General features: G+C 37.0%; 2 protein-coding genes across 5 annotated transcripts in view; one reads left to right on the forward strand and one right to left on the reverse strand.

Moving 5' to 3' along the window:
• Window positions 1–7,873, forward strand: part of LOC125225417 (protein brown-like) — a 33,256-nt gene extending 25,383 nt beyond the window's left edge. For all 3 annotated transcript variants that reach the window (XM_048129128.1, XM_048129127.1, XM_048129129.1), the window contains 2 exons: window positions 117–323; window positions 7,692–7,873. In XM_048129128.1, coding sequence (XP_047985085.1) covers window positions 117–323; window positions 7,692–7,873 — 389 coding nt within the window. The remainder of the gene's footprint in view (window positions 1–116; window positions 324–7,691) is intronic.
• Window positions 7,874–19,614: 11,741 nt separating this feature from the next.
• The window catches only part of LOC125225527 (protein scarlet-like), a 40,683-nt gene continuing 39,126 nt past the window's right edge, over window positions 19,615–21,171 (reverse strand). For both annotated transcript variants that reach the window (XM_048129282.1, XM_048129283.1), the window contains one exon: window positions 19,615–21,014. In XM_048129282.1, the coding sequence (XP_047985239.1) occupies window positions 20,626–21,014 (389 nt within the window). In that variant the 3' untranslated portion in view covers window positions 19,615–20,625. The remainder of the gene's footprint in view (window positions 21,015–21,171) is intronic.

Raw genomic sequence — 21,171 nt, forward strand, 5'->3', positions numbered from 1 at the left:
TAACACCTAATAATGTAAACCCAATATTCACATGCAAATAAATCATTCATTCATTCATCATTCATTCATTCAAAAGTTATCAAAGGACGTCAGTTCATAATGTATTTTTTTCTCAGGTCTCGGCATGGGTGCCCTATTCTCTTCAAGCGGCGTCATGGGTGCCGTCATGCCATGCGTAGACCTGCCCCTATCACTGATGTCAGGAGCTTTCCTGCGCATAGCCAGCTTGCCTGCCTGGCTGTTCCCCGTCAAATATGTCTCACACTTTTACTATACTATGGAGTCTGTTAGCAGCATCTATTGGACGCAGATTGGTCATATTGGTAAGCAAAATGATTTTTTATTATCATTTCCAAATTAGCAACACACACACACACGCGCGCGCGCGCACATATACACGCACACAGGCTTTAAACCCTAGACGAGTAAATTTTAAAATGAGGTATTATTACGGTATAATGCACCTTGGAAGGCTTCGGAACTTCATTTTGAATTTGTATACTTTATAAAGAGCAACAAACAAGTTTCTAGGAATGCTCATGAATACAGGCTAACAATAATACTCTTTCAGTGCCTGCGGCATAAATAAAAACACAAAAGAGAAGTTTTAAACTATGTTATTAAATTGTTTTGACGCCTCATAACACTTGAAAGAATAACCTGACCACAAAATTAAAATTTTGCAAGAACCCCCATGGTGGACCGATTTTCATGAAACATGGCTAAGAACACTCCCGACTTATTCAGCTTTCAAACAAAAAAAAAACTAAATCTAAATCGGTTCATCCGTTCGAGAGCTACGATGCCACAGACCGACACACACAAACAGACAGATAGACAGACAAACACAAACAGACAGATAGACAGACAAACAGACAGACACGTCAAACTTATTTAACACCCCGTCGTTTTTGCATCGGGGGTTAAAAAATAAAACATGGCCAAAGGCCAAACCCTTTTTACGGTAAATAAATTCTAGATAATAGAGTCAGTCAAAGTAAGATTATTGCAAATGCAAATGTTAAGTAAAACGTCAAAATCAGATGAAATTACGAGTATGGCACGCCACAGACAGTCTTAAAAATTCATAATCTTAATAGAAAAGATTTGTATGCAAACTGACACTGACAGATCTGTCAGTGTCAGTTTGAACTATGACGTTAAGTACAGAGGCGTGGCTATCAAAATAGTTGCCAACGTATCTTCTTTTTTTTTTATTCGTATAATAATGGCTTTCTGCTACCAGCACGGGAAGCATGGTCGCGCGATAGACGATAAAATATCAGGCCATCCCTATCGCACTTACAAATAGTGCGATAGGGACGGCCTGCTATTTTATCGTCTATCGCGCGACCATGCTTCCCGTGCAGGGCACTTTGCCAATGTCAAGTAAATTACAGAGATATATAAAACAGTATAGGTAGTTTTTTTGCGAACGAGGCCTTCGCGATGCACTGGAGGATAGCTGGAGCAGCAGTACAAAGCATGATGGCGCCCGGGACCACGAACTGCCGAGTGATGTCCGAAGAATTGGTTATTCGTATCTCCCACGTATCTCCAAAAGAATTCTTCATTAAATGCACTCTTTGCGCAGGCTATTCACTGCATAATATCCTATCAAACTTATACATTACACAGCAGAATGCAAAAATAAAAAAATATATCGGAGGACGATCCGCCATGTTCCACGGGTCAAACGAAAGTCCTATCTTCTTTATGTGTTCGATATTAGATTGACACATGTCATAGTTTTGACACTTACTTAGTATCTAGAGTTCATTGTAAAGCCCGTTTCTCAACAACAATTCTGTGGGTCTAGTGAAAAAGGGTATAACTCAAATTGACTCGGTGAAAAAGGTCACAAGGCCGAGGTTGAACAGAATTGATGTAACAACATGTATCAGGTGTACTTATGGTTTTTGTAAAGAAAAAAATCGAATTTAAGGAAACTAACTATGCCATTCTGTGTCCTGTAAAAACAATCACGATTCGATATCGAAAATTCAATAAAAGCACGGTGTATAAACGAGAACATCCAAACATACGAAAGTATTTTATCGCAAGCATGAGCAAATTAAAAAATATCAAATGTCAAAAGAAATTTACTTCAGAATTTGAATTTCATATTGAAATTAAACATTCGAATCGGCCTCCGGGAAAATATAAAATCTGTAGAATTGTAGATACAATGAGTAGAAAAGAATTGAAAAAACTCTTCAGGAATGTTTCAATTGCTCCCTTTTCGCGTTATTAGATTCCGAGAGAGATGGGGTGTGAAAAGCTTTTACTGTCTTTTCTTTTGTGAAAGGTTTGGTTTACATATATAATCGCTATTTGAGAGATATTTTTTTAGGTTGCCTTATTCTAAGTGCAGCTGAAGGTCCACTTTGTCGCTTACCACGTCTGTACAATAGCCAATATAGTAGCCAATCACCGTTAATATATCGAAGCTGCCAAGGATTATTTATACAGAATTTACAATCTTAAGAGAGGTAGGGCACAGCGAATGATATCCCGCTCTGTGTGGTAGGGCACAGCACAGCGTATATCATCTCGCTCGAACCTAGAGCAGAGCCCAACTGGGGAAGTACCTCCGCCTTACAGAAGACCGCAGCCAAATAGCACTAGACCCTACTCATAGTGTTGTGTTCCTGCTGGTGAGTAAGGCTGCCAGAGCTCAACGAGGGTATGGTGTGCTGACGACTGGAGGACCCACGGAACTAATAATACTGGCTTCGGTCTGTGTAGGCGCGGACTGCAGGCTCGGCTATCAGGGAGACCCGGTGAAACGGCTGACCGCTGGCCGCCCGCAGGTCAGTAGGGTTCCCGAACCCAGGGATTACCTTAATCTCCGCCTTGGGAGGCTGAACCACCAACCTGCGAAAAATCCCTGGGGTAGAGGTCGTGCCGGAGAAGGAGACCGGAGTGGACTCGGCTGCTGCCACAGGGGGGGACCGGGGGCCCTTCCGTACGCCGTGCCTGCAGACCGCACTACCTGCATAGTCCCCCGCCAGATTTGTTCCGTCTATTGTCCTTTGAGTCGTCGGCACCTCTAACCCTCCTTAGAAATAAGTACACAAAAAAAAATGGCTCGTAGAAAAAGAAAGTTTGGTCCATCAGCGGAATCTCCATCCACGCAAGTGGATTTCTGCAACATCAGGGGTATACACTCCAACCTGAACGCAGTCCACTGCTATTTGGAGACTGCGCAGCCGACCTTACTGTTCCTCACGGAGACGCAGATATCCTGCCCGACGGACACATCATACCTATCGTACCCCGGCTATACACTTGAACATAAGTTCATGAGACGCGCCGGTGTATGTGTGTACGCCCGGCGGGATATATGCTGTCGCCGTCTTCAAGCCTTTGAAGACCGGGACCTGTCAGTTCTGTGGGTGCGTGTGGACTACGGCGGCCACACCCGTGTCTACGCGTGCCTATACAGGTCTCATAGCGGCAACACGGAGACAAACCGACTCTTCGAGCACCTACAATTGACGTCCGACAGAGTTCTTGAGCAGTACCCATCCGCAGAGCTGGTGATTTTGGGGGACTTTAACGCCCATCACATTGAGTGGCTTGGTTCTCGGTCCACCGACTTTGCGGGAAGGTCTGCTCATGAATTTTCTCTGGCCTATGGGCTCTCACAACTGGTACATTCTCCCACGAGAATACCAGACATCGAGGACCATACGAGCTCTTTACTGGACCTCCTGCTGACCACGCGTCCGGACGGATATTCCGTCACAGTGAATGCACCTCTCGGCTCGTCCGATCACTGTCTCGTCCGGACTAAAGCGCCTTGCGCGCGGCCTGATCCACCGCGGCCAACTAGCCTACGTCGCGTTTGGCAGTACGGGTCAGCAGATTGGGACGGATTGCGAGAGTTTTACGCTTCGTACCCATGGAGGCAGCTTTGTTTCGCATCAGATGATCCAGACTCCTGTGCGACAAATGTCGCTGAGACAATACAGCTGGGAATGGATTGTTTCATTCCCAACTCGTTAGTCGCTGCAGGAGCAAAGAAGCGACCTTGGTTTAACCGGCCCTGTAAGGAAGCTACAACACGTAAGCAAGCCGCTTACAGGGCTTGGACCAAGGCCGTAGCTGATAAGGATCCGAACGTTACTGATGTGAAACGTAAGCTGAACGCTGCCTCGAGGTCTAGTAAAAAAGCTATTGCCAGAGCAAAGTTCGATTTTGTCGGCAGATTTGGTGAGAAACTCGCAGGCTACCCATCCGGGAGTCGCGCTTTCTGGTCTCTTGCCAAAGCTGCCGAGGGGAACTTTTGTCGGTCGTCTTTACCACCACTGCGAAATGCTGACGGTAATCTGGTCCATAGTGCAAAAGAGAAAGCCGATCTTCTAGGTACTCTTTTTGCCTCGAACTCGACTGTGAGCGATGACGGTAGCACCGTGCCACCTACCATACCGCGGTGCGCACACTCCATGCCGGAAATCCGCATCTCCCAGAAGGATGTTCGGCGGGAGCTACTGTCCTTAAACGTTCACAAGTCGAGCGGGCCAGACGGCATACCTGCAGTTGTGCTCAAACGCTGTGCTCCAGAGTTGTGTCCCGTGCTAACGCATCTCTTCACGCTTTCTATTAGCAAACGGGAAGTTCCATCTTCGTGGAAAACGGCCCTTGTGCACCCTGTCCCAAAAAAGGGCGACAGATCGGATCCATCAAACTATAGGCCTATCGCTATTACCTCCCTTCTCTCTAAGGTCATGGAGCGTGTAATTAACTCGAAGCTCCTTGGATACCTAGAAGAACACGATCTAATAAGCGACCGCCAGTATGGCTTTCGCCACGGTCGCTCTACTGGTGATCTTCTAGTGTATCTAACTCACCGCTGGGCTTCGGCCATTGAGAGTCAAGGTGAGGCATTGGCAGTTAGCCTAGATATAGCGAAGGCATTTGATCGGGTCTGGCATAGGGGCCTTTTGTCGAAGTTACCATCTTATGGACTGCCCGAGGGATTATGCAAATGGATTGCCAGCTTTTTGTCCGGCAGACGCATACGAGCCGTAGTAGACGGTAGCTGCTCCGATAGCATGGACATAAACGCTGGCGTCCCGCAAGGTTCTGTGCTATCCCCAACGCTGTTCTTGCTGCATATCAATGACATGTTGTCTATCGGCGACATCCATTGCTATGCGGATGACAGTACTGGGGATACATTTTACACGGGCCGTGCTAATATCCCTCGTTCAGTGGTGCTAGAAAGTCGTGAAAAGCTTGTGTCGGACATCGAGAGGATTCTGTCCGGAGTCTCGGTGTGGGGTCGGGACAACCTAGTCTGTTTCAATCCCACTAAGACACAGGTGTGTGCGTTCACCGCTAAGAAAACCCCATTTACTGTGGTTCCACAGTTTCAAGGCACAGCCCTTACCTTGTCAGGAAGTATTGGGATCCTCGGAGTCGACATTTCGAGTAGCGTCCAATTCCGTTGTCACTTGGAAGGGAAAGCTGCGTTGGCATCCAAAAAGCTCGGTGTGCTCAACAGAGCGAGGGGATACTTTACTCCGGGGCAAAGACTGCTCTTGTACAAGTCGCAAGTTAGACCCCACATGGAGTACTGCTGTCACCTTTGGGCAGGAGCACCTGGATACCAGCTTGGACCCTTTGACTCGATCCAGAGACGCGCTGTACGAATTGTCGACGATCCCAAACTCACAGGCGGTATTGAACCCTTAAGTCTAAGGAGGGACTTCGCCTCCTTATGTGTGTTCTATCGCCTGTACAATGGGTTGTGTTCTGAAGAACTGTTTGACATGATGCCAACGGCCACTTTTCATCATCGCACCGCTCGCCATCGACAGGGCGCTCATCCACACACCTTGCAACCTAAATGGTCGCGCACCGTGCGGTTTCAGAGGAATTTCCTCCCACGAACGCTCCGGCTGTGGAATGAGCTCCCTGTCGAGGTATTCCCGATGAACTACAGTATGGGGTTCTTCAAAAAAGGAGTGTACAAGTTTCTAATGGGTCGGCAACGCGCACGTGACACCCCTTGAGTTGCGGGCGTCCATAGGTTACGGTGACCGCTTTCCATCAGGCGGGCCGTATACCTGTTTGCCACCGACGTGGTATAAAAAAAAAAAAAATCTTTATACTAAGAATCGTATACCTCGGTTTTTTAGGTCCACCTATTAAATACTATCTTAACTACACTGTTGATGCCTACAAATTTATTTTTTTCAAAATGTATAAATATTGACGTGATATCATGATATTAAAATAAAGAAATGTCATTTGTTTTTATAAAAAATAAAAACACGCAATAATATTTGGGGAATATATGATTTTGGTCACTTGTAGGCTGCGAAACAGCGCCATCTAGTCTTAAGCCTAAAAGGTCCATACCGCCCATATATTTCAGGGTATGCTTTTTTGTATGGGCTCTGTCAGTCCTGTATTAAATCATTCTTGAATCTGCCAAAGATTTCACAAAATTCGGAACATGCATATCGTCACTACTTTTTAAAAACCGGCCAAGAGCGTGTCGGGCCACGCTCAGTGTAGGGTTCCGTAGTTTTTCGTATTTTTCTCAAAAACTGCTGAACCTATCAAGTTCAAAACAATTTTCCTAGAAAGTCTTTACAAAGTTCTACTTTGGTGATTTTTTTCATATTTTTTAAACATATGGTTCAAAAGTTAGAGGGGGGGGACGCACCTTTTTTTTCCTTTAAGAGCGATTATTTCCGAAACTATTAACATTATAAAAAAATGATTTTAGTAAACCCGTATTCATTTTTAAATACCTATCCAACAATATATCACACGTTGGGGTTGGAATGAAAAAAAATATCAGCCCCCACTTTGCATGTAGGGGGGGTACCCTAATAAAACATTTTTTCCCATTTTTTATTTTTGCACTTTGTTGGCGTGATTGATATACATATTGGTACCAAATTTCAGCTTTCTAGTGCTAACGGTTACTGAGATTATCCGCGGACGGACGGACGGACGGACGGACGGACGGACGGACGGACGGACGGACGGACGGACAGACAGACATGGCGAAACTATAAGGGTTCCTAGTTGACTACGGAACCCTAAAAACTTGTATCTTCGTCTGTCAATGAAAAGAAAATTGTAGTAAGTATGTATGGAATGCTTATAGACTTACTGCGTTTTAACTTTGAGGAGCAGCGTGAGATACGAGATTTTTTCAAAGTAGTGACGATATGACTTTTCAAGAGGGCGCTGTTATTCTGATGTATGCGGTGACAGTTCAGTATAGTATGAAGAAATTAATTCTAATGAAATTCCGCAACATGGCGCGTAGTTATGTGTTTCCGTTCAGGCTTTAACTTAGTTTCAAGGCGTTGGAGTTGCGTTTTTCGATATTTTTGAGAGCTTTGGCACCCACCTTCGCGGCTTCAACTGCACATTGTATATACCTACCTACCTAATACATATTCATATATTACCAACCTATACGAGTATTATATGACGGGTGAGAGAGATATTAGAGGATGTATGGAAGGAAGACATGCTGCGTCGACCCCAAGAGACTGATGAATGGTGAGATATAATAATAATATCCATACCTACAAAGTCATTAAACCTATATAAGTTCATTAACCTATATTCTCTTTTAGCAACTTTAAAGACAATTTAAATTGTTTTTTACCTTACGTTTCTTTAATTGCATCTTATTTCAGTTTATCTTTTTTCAGATTGCCCATCAAACATGACCTCCTCGTGTGTGAACGATGGCGTCTCAGTTTTAATAGAAGCAGGGTATTCCGCGTCGTACTTTTTACAGGACGGCATGGGGCTACTCGCCTTGACAATCGGCTGGAGTATCATAGGATATTATGGACTGTGGAGAGAGGAGAAGAAAGGATATGCTTATTGATATTTAATTATAGAAATTACTTAATTAAAATCTTAAGTATACTAAGTGTTTTATTAAACAATTTCTTGTATTGACCCAAAGTGGTATCATAGACCAGACTTAGTGTCCATTTATTTACACGGTGTGCGAACTCGCATGTATGTACTTTTAACTTTAAGTTACATACAGTATTTTGACCTAGTGATCGTTTAGTGTCTATGTAGAATCCAATGTTGTAGCCGCAAATAGTAACCAGTCCTTTTCGCATATTATGAAACAGTAATGCCCTATTACGCCTAATAATCCTAAAAGTCAATAGCCAAAATAAATGGATTAAGTCCACAACAACAATCAGAGTGAATAATAAATTATAATTAAAAGATGGGGTTTAATCAAATATAATCAGATTGTTTTAGTTAAATAAAACAAATAAACAAATGAGCATAATTATGTCAAAATTAAAATAACTAATGTTTGTCAGTAAATAATCTAAAATGTCACCATATTATAATATAGAAAGTCAATAGTAAATATAATACAATTTAAAATATTTTATTTTTGGGGTTATAGATGTCGCTCCGCCTCCGCGACAGTCCATGGCCATCATCCAGTTACGGGTCAGACCCCTGCCCCAGTTCTGAAGGAACTATTTTGTGGTCCTGAAGGGACATCTTTTCATAATGACAGGACTACTTTCATTTGCCCGAGCCATTATGTTGTGACACTTTCATCACTGTAGAGAGGATTTTCAAAAAGGACACTTTAAAATATCAAATACTGGTAGTAGAGCAGTGTATCTGACCACTCCAATTCTCCAGAATTCTGTAATTTTGTACATCATTGTTTTTTTGTAGGTATTTATCAAAATAATATTATCCAAACTGTTAATGTAGTCATTTTGTATCACCTTTCGGACCAAAATAAACCACGATCTTGCAACTTTCTGCCTCGATCCAGTCTAGACAAATCATTTATGATAGGTATTTGGAATAATATGACTTTATATTTGAAAGCCAATAGGTATGTAAAAATTACAAACTCATAGATAACAGAATAGACAGGCAAACTGCTGAGGGACAAGCTAATTAAAAATAAACATTTTTTATTTTAAAAACAAAATGAATTTACAATCTTACATTATATTGTGAGCTATTTAATTTTATTATTCCCACAATATATTTATTTACTACCAGTAGGTATACAAGGGACCAAAAATATATATAAAGTCATAAATGTATATGTCGAGTTTGTCATTTGTCATAAATAAACATAGTTAATATAAATTCCTATTAGCCTTACTAATTCCTAATCAATAATTGAACATTAGGTATTAACTGTAAACCTTCCTGAGCCTACCGTAGGACCCATACGATCCGTGTAAGAATGTCCTATAATATTTATTTGTTTATTTATTTTTAATTTATAAAATCACACACAGTTAAAGTCTAACATATTAAGTAACCAAAACCCGTGTTAAAAATGTATAGTTGAACTTTCTAGAAATTTTAATACTAATATTTCCTATACCAAACAAAATCCTAGCCCTAACAACTAAACTAACCATCTACTCTTCCGACATATTAGCAAACTAGCGATCCGAATCGCACATTTAATTTACTCGCGTGATTTTCCGAAAGTGCAATGGAAAATCTCTAGCTAAAGCTAACTAAGACGGGTGAAGAATAACCCTTAGACCTGACATCCTATTTCTTCACGTGGGCTGGTTCTCACACTAGGGATTGGGACAGCAAGAAGTCAGCCAGACGGGTAAAATAAAATAGGAAAGTTGGACAAGAACCTGGCAAATTTAAGAAGTTTAGATAACAACTCAAATCGTCCAGATTCCAGGAGCAAAATCCTGTCTTAATAAACGCAGGAAACTGCCAAGAGCTCACTTGGACTCTACTAAAATAACCCAAGAAATGTCCCTTGGTTGACTAGGGCTGTAGTTGAACACCGTTAGGTTACCCGCCCTATCCCTCCAAAAGACAGCAAAATATCAGACCAGTTCATCCTACTAAAATAATCTACCCCAATTATTGTTTACAAAAGTTATTAATTAACTAACAGAACTAAGTAATATATGAAATCCTTCAACAAAGATTATTCTAGCGAAAAATAACACTAAAGCAATCCAAGCTAAAACATTTCACACATTAAAACACAATTAACTCTTTAACTAATAAGAAACACTCACAAATCTAACAAAACTTTAAAACTTTTAGCAATACTATTGTTCTACAACTCTAAACTCTACTAGTACACTTTATAATACTAGCAGTGATCGAGCTCCAAAACAATAACAATTAAGACACTTAAATTTACACCAATTAAACACTGAAATATACGCTTTTTAACACAAAACTCTATATTATCCTCCAACCCAAACTATACCAGTATCATGAAATACTAGCAAAATCTAGGCTAGGGCATAATATAGGTAATCTAGATTTACCCAAATAAACCTAAATAGAACCAGTCTGACGGTCGAGCGGAAGGCTCTCTAATCCCCGAATGCCAATGAATGAATCCTATGCAATGCCTTGCATCCCATTTCAAACATCCCTTCCAAGACTCTGAAATCCCCACTAGCTCCCACTTCCTCACTCCTGATTGGTATTTCTTAACCAACGCTGAAATTCATAATTTCATACAATATTTAAATAAAACATGTTTTATTTCCTGATCAGAATAAGGTCCAATTTGATCTACTCATAGGGCGTGGCCGAACTAAGTTTTTTTCCACATGTTTGGACACAGGATTGGCTCACTAGACTTTTTTCCATTTGCACATGCTTTAAAAATTGTCTCAATCAACGCTCTTTGTAATATGGTTCAATATGGCTTAAATTTGTTTTTATTGGCTAGTATCATTTAATTGTACAGTTTGAAATTTGACACAACTTTTTGTAGATTTGAATTTGACCAGGCGACATTTCTTAAAACCCTTACTGCAAAACCTTTATGACTTTGAAACAAGGTTCAAATTGGGCTACAAATAATCATCTAAATATTTTGGTTCACTATAAATCTCCAAGCTCTCCATCTCGTATTTCTAAAATACGATCTACTTGAGACAAACAAAATTTTAATTATCGTGAGACCGAAACAGGAATTTAATCAACTAAACAAAAAAATATAATTATTATGCTTGCATATGATGAAACATGGAAGCAAGTTTCTGACATGTTACAATCGCCTCCCAAAATTTACTGTAGCTTAAATATATTAAGGATATATATTTGCAGAAGTAAATTTTCGAACAAAAGTATACAAAATTCTGAACAAAAATGATAAATTACTGCAAGTAAAACTATTAATAAAAATCTCTTTTAACATTCTTCCCTTCGTGTAAGCCTTTTTTTTTTGTTGCGGCTGTGTGTGTGTAGTGTGTGTTTATACCAAACTGAAGAATGAACATTTCTGAAGGAATAAGTTTACAGGGCCATTCATGTTAGAAATAAACAATTAAAAATGCAGCCAGTTAATTTTGCCTCAACAAAAGAATAGAAGTTGTGCTGTGTATGCCAATGGCCTACCCTTCTACCGATCCGACTGATACATACGAGAGTTTCCGACTTGAGTCTATATTTTAGCGACCAAGAAAGGAATCAAACGGTACCTCTTTTTAAGACAAAATTGAACCTTTTACCAAGGAGCATTCTATGCCACTCGAGGGGTTACTATCTTTAAAAGATTTAATTCCAACACCGTATCTGATGACTTATTTCCCCAAAAAGCCTTTCCTAGTCTGGAGCATGTTCATCAATAACGGGATGTCAATTATAAAAGTTTAAGCTATGCTATGCTTAAACTTTTGATTTCCAAATGAAATGACAAATAAACTGATAAATAAACTGTTTGTTATACAATCACTAAACAAATAGTACTAACCAATAAAAAAGCACAACTAGATTGCAAATCGAATCTTTCGAAACGAGCTAAATTACTAAATATCCAATATTAAAAGCAAATACGAAGCTCACTTCATGATTATGCTTTTCCATATGAGAGAGTACTAAACATCTCGTTACTGATGGGTGTGTAGTGTTTCCTGTTCTGATGTTGTGTGTAGTATAGAGATAACACGGCGGCAGCTTAAACCTGCTAATATGCTCTTTCTTTTTAGCGAGCCTAACCTAACTCCAAACTACCGTATTACCTCTTTTGTGTATGTGTGTGAGTGTTCCGGTCAGAATATCAAAAGAAATATCGTTGTTTAGTTTTGTTAATTTTTCAGGGCCCTGTATAAATAAAAACATTTTTTTTTTCATGCAATTTAACATGTTTTCTGACAACCATCTCATTCATTCATCTACATTCTCATTTTCACGCATCCCCGAAAAAGTACCAAAACTTTTCCCTTTTAAAGAATTGAAACTAAAATAAAAATTACAATTATTTTATTATTAAGAAAATCTACCATTAGCAAACATATACCTAATATATTTATAATAGAGATATACTAAAAAAAACTATTCTTTTTTTTCATATCTATTGGAAAATGTTCCCCAAAATGATCTATTTAAAATCATGAAGAAGAAGGAAAAATAAAAAAGTATGGAGAGCCCAGTTCAATAGCAATAAACCTTTGTAAAAAATAGCTAAATATAGTTTAAAAATTCAGGGAAATATATTTTTTTTTTTTAGGAATGTGTTTTGTCTAATTTGAATATTATTATTTTTAACATATTGTTTTTAAATAAAATAAATATTGTAATAATCTGCGTGTTTGAAGAAATAAAATGCTGCTATATAATCTATATAATAAACGCTTCATTACTAATAATGTATTAGCATTAAAAGTCAGTTATGAATATGTGTATTTATTTTTATATATTTTAATAACTTAAAATAAAATTGAATTTAAAGATGAAATGAAGCCGCCTCACAACCCCTCCAAAAACAGTTAATACACACTATTGAATATAGAGTTCTTGACTAACTTTCTCAATTAAAAATAAACGTTAATATATTATGTTTAACCTGCATAAGCAAAGGACCTTACACAAAACAATAGCATTTTAACTACCTCAAATAGCAAAGGACGTTTACAAAAGTATATACATATGTGATTTAAAAAAAAAACAAAATCTATATATATAAAACGTAAATGTTTTATGGTCGCAATTATGAACCTCTAACCCGAAACAGTAGCTTTCCTTAATTCATAAAATTTAACAAATTTACTATACGAATACTGTACCACTAATACCAAATTGACCAGTAAGCAAAGATCCTTATAAATCTACTATTACCATATTTTCAATATATGAGTACCTAACTATAGATTGGCAAGATCCTACTTTTTTTTTAAACCACGTCGCTTTTTACTAACTGACAGTTATGACACGCAAAGATAACTCGTTTTACTAAAATGGTGTTTTGTTTTTCTAATCTAATAGAAAATTTCCAATCTCTAATATACTTAATAACTTTGTACATGCCTTGGTGACTCATTACTTTATGTATCTGCTCAATAAATCTATTCTTAAAACTTCTGAAAAATAGATGACATTTTCTTGTGATTTATCTGGCTTGAAATATAATATATAATTATCAAAACTACACTTGAGTCACTCAATGCTTAGCTATGAAAACCTAATATTTGAATTTCCCCCTAGTCGTCTAATTGGTACAAAACCCCAGCTAAAACTATGGTAGTGCTTACGGTTTGCAAATAAAATTCTTTACTAAAGTCTGGGTTATGTAATTGTATTAATACAATACGTAATTACGTTATACAATATTATACGTAATTGCATTAATAAATTTAACTTTTACTTCGTAAATAGAATACTACCCTAATTCCAAAAATCATTTTTTTTTGTTAATAATTCAAATAATATAAGTATTGAATTATATATATTTCCTACTACAACTAATTATAAACCGTCGATAAAAGTTCATGAGCCTATAATGTTTTCAATTGTTTTATATCTTTAGGTACTGTAAATTATGTAACCGAGCATATTTACTTCATTACATGAAACACAAAGTGTTACTAAACAACTAAATATAACCTTCCCTTTATCATTACTTCAAAAACTGAAATAAAACATTCGTTTAAACTAAACGCAACTACTATTATTACTATAACTGCAACTATTATTACAATTATTTTCTGATTTCAACATACAGGCGGACCGTATGCTTGCTTGCCACAGACGTAGTATATAAAAAAAAACCGGCCACCTTGTCGGCGTGTTTGATATACACACTGGCACCAAACTTCAGCCTTCCAGTGCCCACGGTTACCGAGATCATCCGCGGACGGACGGACGGATGGACGGACGGACAGACGGACAGACAGACATGGCGAAACTATAAGGGCTCCCAGTTGGCTACGGAACCCTAAAAAATACTATATTAAAAATTGGTATCCCGCTGTCCAAAATAACATACTGAATTTAGTTATATATTGAGTATCTACAAAGTAATCAATAAGTATAACGAAATTTAAACATGTAAGAACAACTATAAAACATAAAAAATAATATTCCCTACTCGAAAATAATCAAGCTAACTAACAAACGCTAACGTTTTTATGCAAAAACCATAAATAACACTTGTTCTATCGTCGACAAATGGTCAAGTGGTTGGCGCGACAATTTTTTGTTAGTTTAACAAAAACAAAGGGACTTAAGATTGTAACACGACGTCTAGTCGAACTATAAGTGTTCTCAAGAATATAAGTGACGCCAACAAAGATGCCATAAATAACAATTCAGAATGGTAACTTTCATTTTAGACTACTTCAAAATGATAATTTCACACGCAAATATACTAAAATGTACGTCGCGTAGTATCCTATTTAAACCGCTTCAATGTAAGTACGTCCATAACGTAATAAACTATTTAAAACACTTTTATGTACGAACGAAATGTAATAACCTATTAAAAACACTTCTATGTATGAACGTAACGTAATAAACTATTTAAAACACTTCTATGTACGCCTCCCCATGTAGGAAACTTTACTTAAACTTGAACAATATCTGATACAAATTACAATATGAGTATGAATGAATTACAATTGACGGTATACCTACTAAATAGACGTATGAATAAAATTTACAATAATAAAATTAAGTACCTATTTCATAATATGCTATCCGTCTTCACAACAACAATTGTGTTGCTATAATCAATCGACTACACGAATCAACTATAACAACAGCTTTGATCCAATACAAGATATGTAACTCAACACTATAAAAACCAAAATGAAGAAATTATAAATAATATTGTAATATTCTGACCCTATCAATACCTAACTAACATCAATTACCTATTTAGTTAACCTATATAACCATACAAAAATTGAAACTCTAAATTGTATTAAATAAAATTAATTACCATGAAACGAAATCAATCAATTAAGTTAATATCTTATATTGGATCAGTATTTTGACCTAGTGATCGTTTAGTGTCTATGTAGAACCCATTGTTGTAGCCGCAAATAGTAACCAGTCCTTTTCGCATATTATGAAACAGTAATGCCCTATTACGCCTAATAATCCTAAAAGTCAATAGCCAAAATAAATGGATTAAGTCCACAACAAAATCAGAATGAATAATAAATTGTAATTAAAAGATGGAGTTTAATCAAATATAATCAGATTGTTTTAGTTAAATAAAACATAAACAAATGAGCATAATTATGTCAAAATTAAAATAACTAATGTTTGTCAGTAAATAATCTAAAATGTCACTATATTATTAGAAATAGAAAACCAATAGTAAATATAATATATTTAAAATATTTTATTTTTGGGGTTATAGATGTCGCTCCGCCTCCGCGACAGTCCATGGCCATCATCCAGTTACGGGTCAGACCCCTGCCCCAGTTCTGAAGGAACTATTTTGTGGTCCTGAAGGGACATCTTTTCATAATGACAGGACTACTTTCATTTGCCCGAGCCATTATGTTGTGACACTTTCATCACCATAGAGAGGATTTTCAAAGGGACACTTTAAAATATCAAATGCTGGTAGTAGAGCAGTGTATCTGACTACTCCAATTCTCCAGAATTCTGTAATTTTGTACATCATTGTTTTTTTGTAGGTATTTATCAAAATAATATTATCCAAACTGTTAATGTAGTCATTTTGTATCACCTTTCGGACCAAAATAAACCACGATCTTGCAACTTTCTGCCTCGATCCAGTCTAGACAAATCATTTATGATAAGTATTTGAAACAATATGACTTTATATTTGAAAGCCATTATGTAAAAATTACAAACTCATAGATAACAGAATAGACAGGCAAACCGCTGAGGGACAAGCTAATTAAAAATAAACATTTTTATTTTAAAAACAAAATGAATTTACAATCTTACATTATATTGTGAGCTATTTATTTTATTTTCCCACAATATATTTATTTACTACCAGTAGGTATACAAGGGACCAAAAATATATATAAAGTCATAAATGTATATGTCGAGTTTGTCATTTGTCATAAATAAACATAGTTAATATAAATTCCTATAAGCCCTACTAATCCCAAATCAATAATTGAACAACATTAATTGTAAACCTTCCTGAGCCTACCGTAGGACTCATACAATCTATGTAAGAACGTCCTATAATATTTATTTATTTATTTATTTTTAATTTATAAAATCACACACAGTTAAAGTCTAACATATTAAGTAACCAAAACCCGTGTTAAAAATGTATAGTTGAACTTTCTAGAAATTTTAATACTAATATTTCCTATACCAAACAAAATCCTAGCCCTAACAGCTAAACTAACCATCTACTCTACCGACATATTAGCAAACTAGCGATCCGGATCGCACATTTAATTTACTCGCGTGATTTTCCGAAAGTGCAATGGAAAATCTCTAGCTAAAGCTAACTAAGACGGGCGAAGAATAACCCTTAGACCTAACATCCTATTTCTTCACGTGGGCTGGTTCTCACACTAGGGATTGGGACAGCAAGAAGTCAGCCAGACGGGTAAAGTAAAATAGGAAAGTTGGACAAGAACCTGGCAAATTTAAGAAGTTTAGATAACAACTCAAATCGTCCAGATTCCAGGAGCAAAATCCTGTCTTAATAAACGCAGGAAACTGCCAAGAGCTCACTTGGACTCTACTAAAATAACCCAAGAAATGTCCCTTGGTTGACTAGGGCTGTAGTTGAACACCGTTAGGTTACCCGCCCTATCCCTCCAAAAGACAGCAAAATATCAGACCAGTTCATCCTACTAAAATAATCTACCCCAATTATTGTTTACAAAAGTTATTAATTAACTAACAGAACTAAGTAATATATGAAATCCTTCAACAAAGATTATTCTAGCGAAAAATAACACTAAAGCAATCCAAGCTCATTTCACACATTAAAACACAATTAACTCTTTAACTAATAAGAAACACTCACAAATCTAACAAAACTTTAAAACTTTAGCAACACTATTGTTCTACAACTCTAAACTCTACTAGTACACTTTATAATACTAGCAGTGATCGAGCTCCAAAACAATAACAATTAAGACACTTAAATTTACACCAATTAAACACTGAAATATACGCTTATTAACAAAATACTCTATATTATCCTCCAACCCAAACTATACCAGTATCATGAAATACTAGCAAAATCTAGGCTAGGGCATAATATAGGTAATCTAGATTTACCCAAATAAACCTAAATAGAACCAGTCTGACGGTCGAGCGGAAGGCTCTCTAATCCCCGAATGCCAATGAATGAATCCCAATGAATCCCCATGCAATGCCTTGCATCCCATTTCAAACATCCCTTCCAAGACTCTGAAATCCCCACTAGCTCCCACTTCCTCACTCCTGATTGGTATTTCTTAACCAACGCTGAAATTCATAATTTCATACAATATTTAAATAAAACATGTTTTATTTCCTGATCAGAATAAGGTCCAATTTGATCTACTCATAGGGCGTGGCCGAACTAAGTTTTTTTCCACATGTTTGGACACAGGATTGGCTCACTAGACTTTTTTCCATTTGCACATGCTTTAAAAATTGTCTCAATCAACGCTCTTTGTAATATGGTTCAATATGGCTTAAATTTGTTTTTATTGGCTAGTAACATTTAATTGTACAGTTTGAAATTTGACACAACTTCTTGTAGATTTGAATTTGACCAGGCGACATTTCTTAAAACCCTTACTGCAAAACCTTTATGACTTTGAAACAAGGTTCAAATTGGGCTACAAATAATCATCTAAATATTTTGGTTCACTATAAATCTCCAAGCTCTCCATCTCGTATTTCTAAAATACGATCTACTTGAGACAAACAAAATTTTAATTATCGTGAGACCGAAACAGGAATTTAATCAACTAAACAAAAAAATATAATTATTATGCTTGCATATGATGAAACATGGAAGCAAGTTTCTGACATGTTACAATACAATAGTTTTTTTTATATATATTTTGGGCCCTAAGTTAAAATAATATTATTTAGTCTATTCTGTTTTCGTTTATAAATACATTGTTAACAAATAAGTTTTACATTTCGTTTTGTGCGAAATACCCAATTTGCTTTTTCAGTAATTTGATAAATGGCGGTTATAAATTTTGTTTCAATCTAACTTGGTCAAAAAATATTCGATCGACATGAAATCATATAACTGCGTTGCATTTAAAATGATATTTTTAACATTTATAAGTAGTTTGTGCAAATTTTGTCATATAGACACAAAAAAATATTAATGTTAAAAAAATGTAAAAAAAAAAACATTACATACATGCGAGTTCTGGTACCTTTATACACGTTTAAAAGCGGTTTACGAATAAGTCAATGACTTCCGATAATCACCGTTTAATTTAATGTCACTTATCTATGCTTGATACTGCGGTTGCACAAGAAACCTTAAGATATTTTAATGGGCGTGGATTTAAACTATCTTTAAACACCATTTGATGTTCAGAAATTTGAGTAGGCTGCCTATCAGATAAATACGTAATGTATATCTTAGTGACATACAAATAACTTGACAATAAAGGAGTGTGGATACTTATTTTTGTGAATTTTGGTCGGTTTCAATGTGGTCTCAATAAAATATATTTTTACATGGAATAATTTTATTTGGCACTGTTTTTATTCGTTTACAGTTTAAATCTTAAAATTAATACTCTTCTGAATATGACTATAAATATTATGCAGGCAGGGACAATTACTTATTATATGTAGACAATTAGACATTGATTAATAATTATGATCTTCTAAGACATATTTTTACACTGCATTTATAGGTTAAACAAATAGTTAATAAATCAGAACTGGCCTAGCTTACTCATTTATTATCCAGAATTATTCCATACTTTGGCAATATGTATTGTGTCCCACTTTGTCGCTTGCCAGAAAGACGTACCTATTGACAGGTTATTTGTGAGTGTGTTTAGTAAATCGTCCCACTTTGTCGGTTACCATTAAGGCAAGATTTATTTGTATCTTTATATGAATAAACTGACAAAGCGGGACGTTTTTCTATGCACACTTACATTTTATGTAACATACAAGAGAATCTCGACCATCTTTGATCTTCGACGATCTTGTTCTCGAAAATGGTTACAAACGATAAAATGGGACATTTTACCGGCGAACACATTAGTTGTGCTTAAAATATAATAAAAATCATATCATAGTGTTGTGTTCCTGCCGGTGAGTAAGGCTGCCAGAGCTCAACGAGGGTGCGGTGTGCTGATGACGGGAGGACTTACGGAACTAACTTGTTCCGTCTATTGTCCTTTGAGTCGTCGGCAACCCGAACCCTTCTTAGAACTTGTACACTCCTTTTTGCTGTGTACTTAACACAGCAAAAGGGAATGTACAAGTTTCTAATGGGGTGGCAACGCGCATGTGACACTGTTTGAGTTGCAGGCGTCCGTGGGTTACGGTTTACGGTGACACCTTTCCATCAGGCGGGCCGTATGCTTGTTTGCCACCGACGTAGTATAAAAAAAAAGGTATTCTTATAGTAGAGTAAAACGTATATACACATATGAGGTAAAGGTGTATTAAGAAAGAGTCATGGACCACATATTATTCGATATCATTATAAATGATATTTTCTCATACTTAAATCGTAACAGTTCCTTCGATATAGAACAATAAAAGGCATAAAAATACATATACTATTAGTACTAAACTCATCAAAATTTAATACATGAACCGTAAGATTATGAGGAAAGGATAACTTAACGGTAATATAAATTAGATTAGTCGTAAAAAAATAAATGGGGCTTCTTTCATACTATATACCTACTAAACTATTATAATATAAAGGTACATTTTATAGTGTTAAAGTTACGGTTAGGTAATAAAACAAAAGTAAAAAAAAAAAAAGCTTAAAAAAGCAAAAGTAAAAAAAAGCAAAAGGCTTTGTTAGCTGCAACTTTTATTACACTAACACATTTATGTTTTACTAGGTATCTCTTATCCATTGCCACTATATATAGATACGTTAAGTCACTATTATGTAGACATATATGTAGTACTTAAATCTTCAGGGTACGTAGCCGAATGGCACAAATGCTCACGAAACGCTCACGAAACGAAACGCTCGTAGATATCTATCTCTATCGCTCTTGCGTATTGGCGCGACCGAGTCTGACTACCTTTCGCGGCGTTTCATTTTCATTTCGCGTCGTAGAAATACCATTCGGCGACGCACGCAGATCTTTCAAAAAACCTTGACAACATGGCAATTTAGACCAACTGCTAAAAACACCAACAACATTCATTCGAAAACACAAATACCATTAAATATCTAAACTAATACACAGGTGTGCCCCTACTCCTCTTAATAACCATAAGATAAGCTATAAAATGGGCTATACAATACATCAAACACAAACACACACAGTTCCTCCAGAAGTTAGCTTCTTCGAACCCGAATCTATTCAAGACTTCTGGGCCAGTCTTAATGCAAGGAATACCAGGGATGTTGACACAAGTAATGGATTCAATGGAGTCCCATTGGAGGATGGAGATGGATTCGACGCCGTAGTAGAAACCGGAGACGAATCGTAGCCAGGAGAAGTAGGGGGAGGCGCTGCCGAGGTTGAGGTAGATACCGGAGAACATGGTGCCGATTAAGTCGAAGGGGACGGCGACTAACGCGGCGGTCTCCATCTTGTCGAAGACGGCTGAGAGGAAGGAACCTGGAATACAATACAGATATTTATTTATTTATGTTATGGAGATGGAGATCTAACAGATATTCATCATCCATCATATCAGCCCTTTATCGCCCACTGCTGAGCATAGGCCTCTCTTCTAGTACGCCACTTTTCCCGGTCCTGGGCTAGCCCAGGTTCA

This window comes from Leguminivora glycinivorella, chromosome 4, assembly GCF_023078275.1.
Source record: "Leguminivora glycinivorella isolate SPB_JAAS2020 chromosome 4, LegGlyc_1.1, whole genome shotgun sequence".
NCBI classification, from domain to species: Eukaryota; Metazoa; Arthropoda; class Insecta; order Lepidoptera; family Tortricidae; genus Leguminivora; species Leguminivora glycinivorella.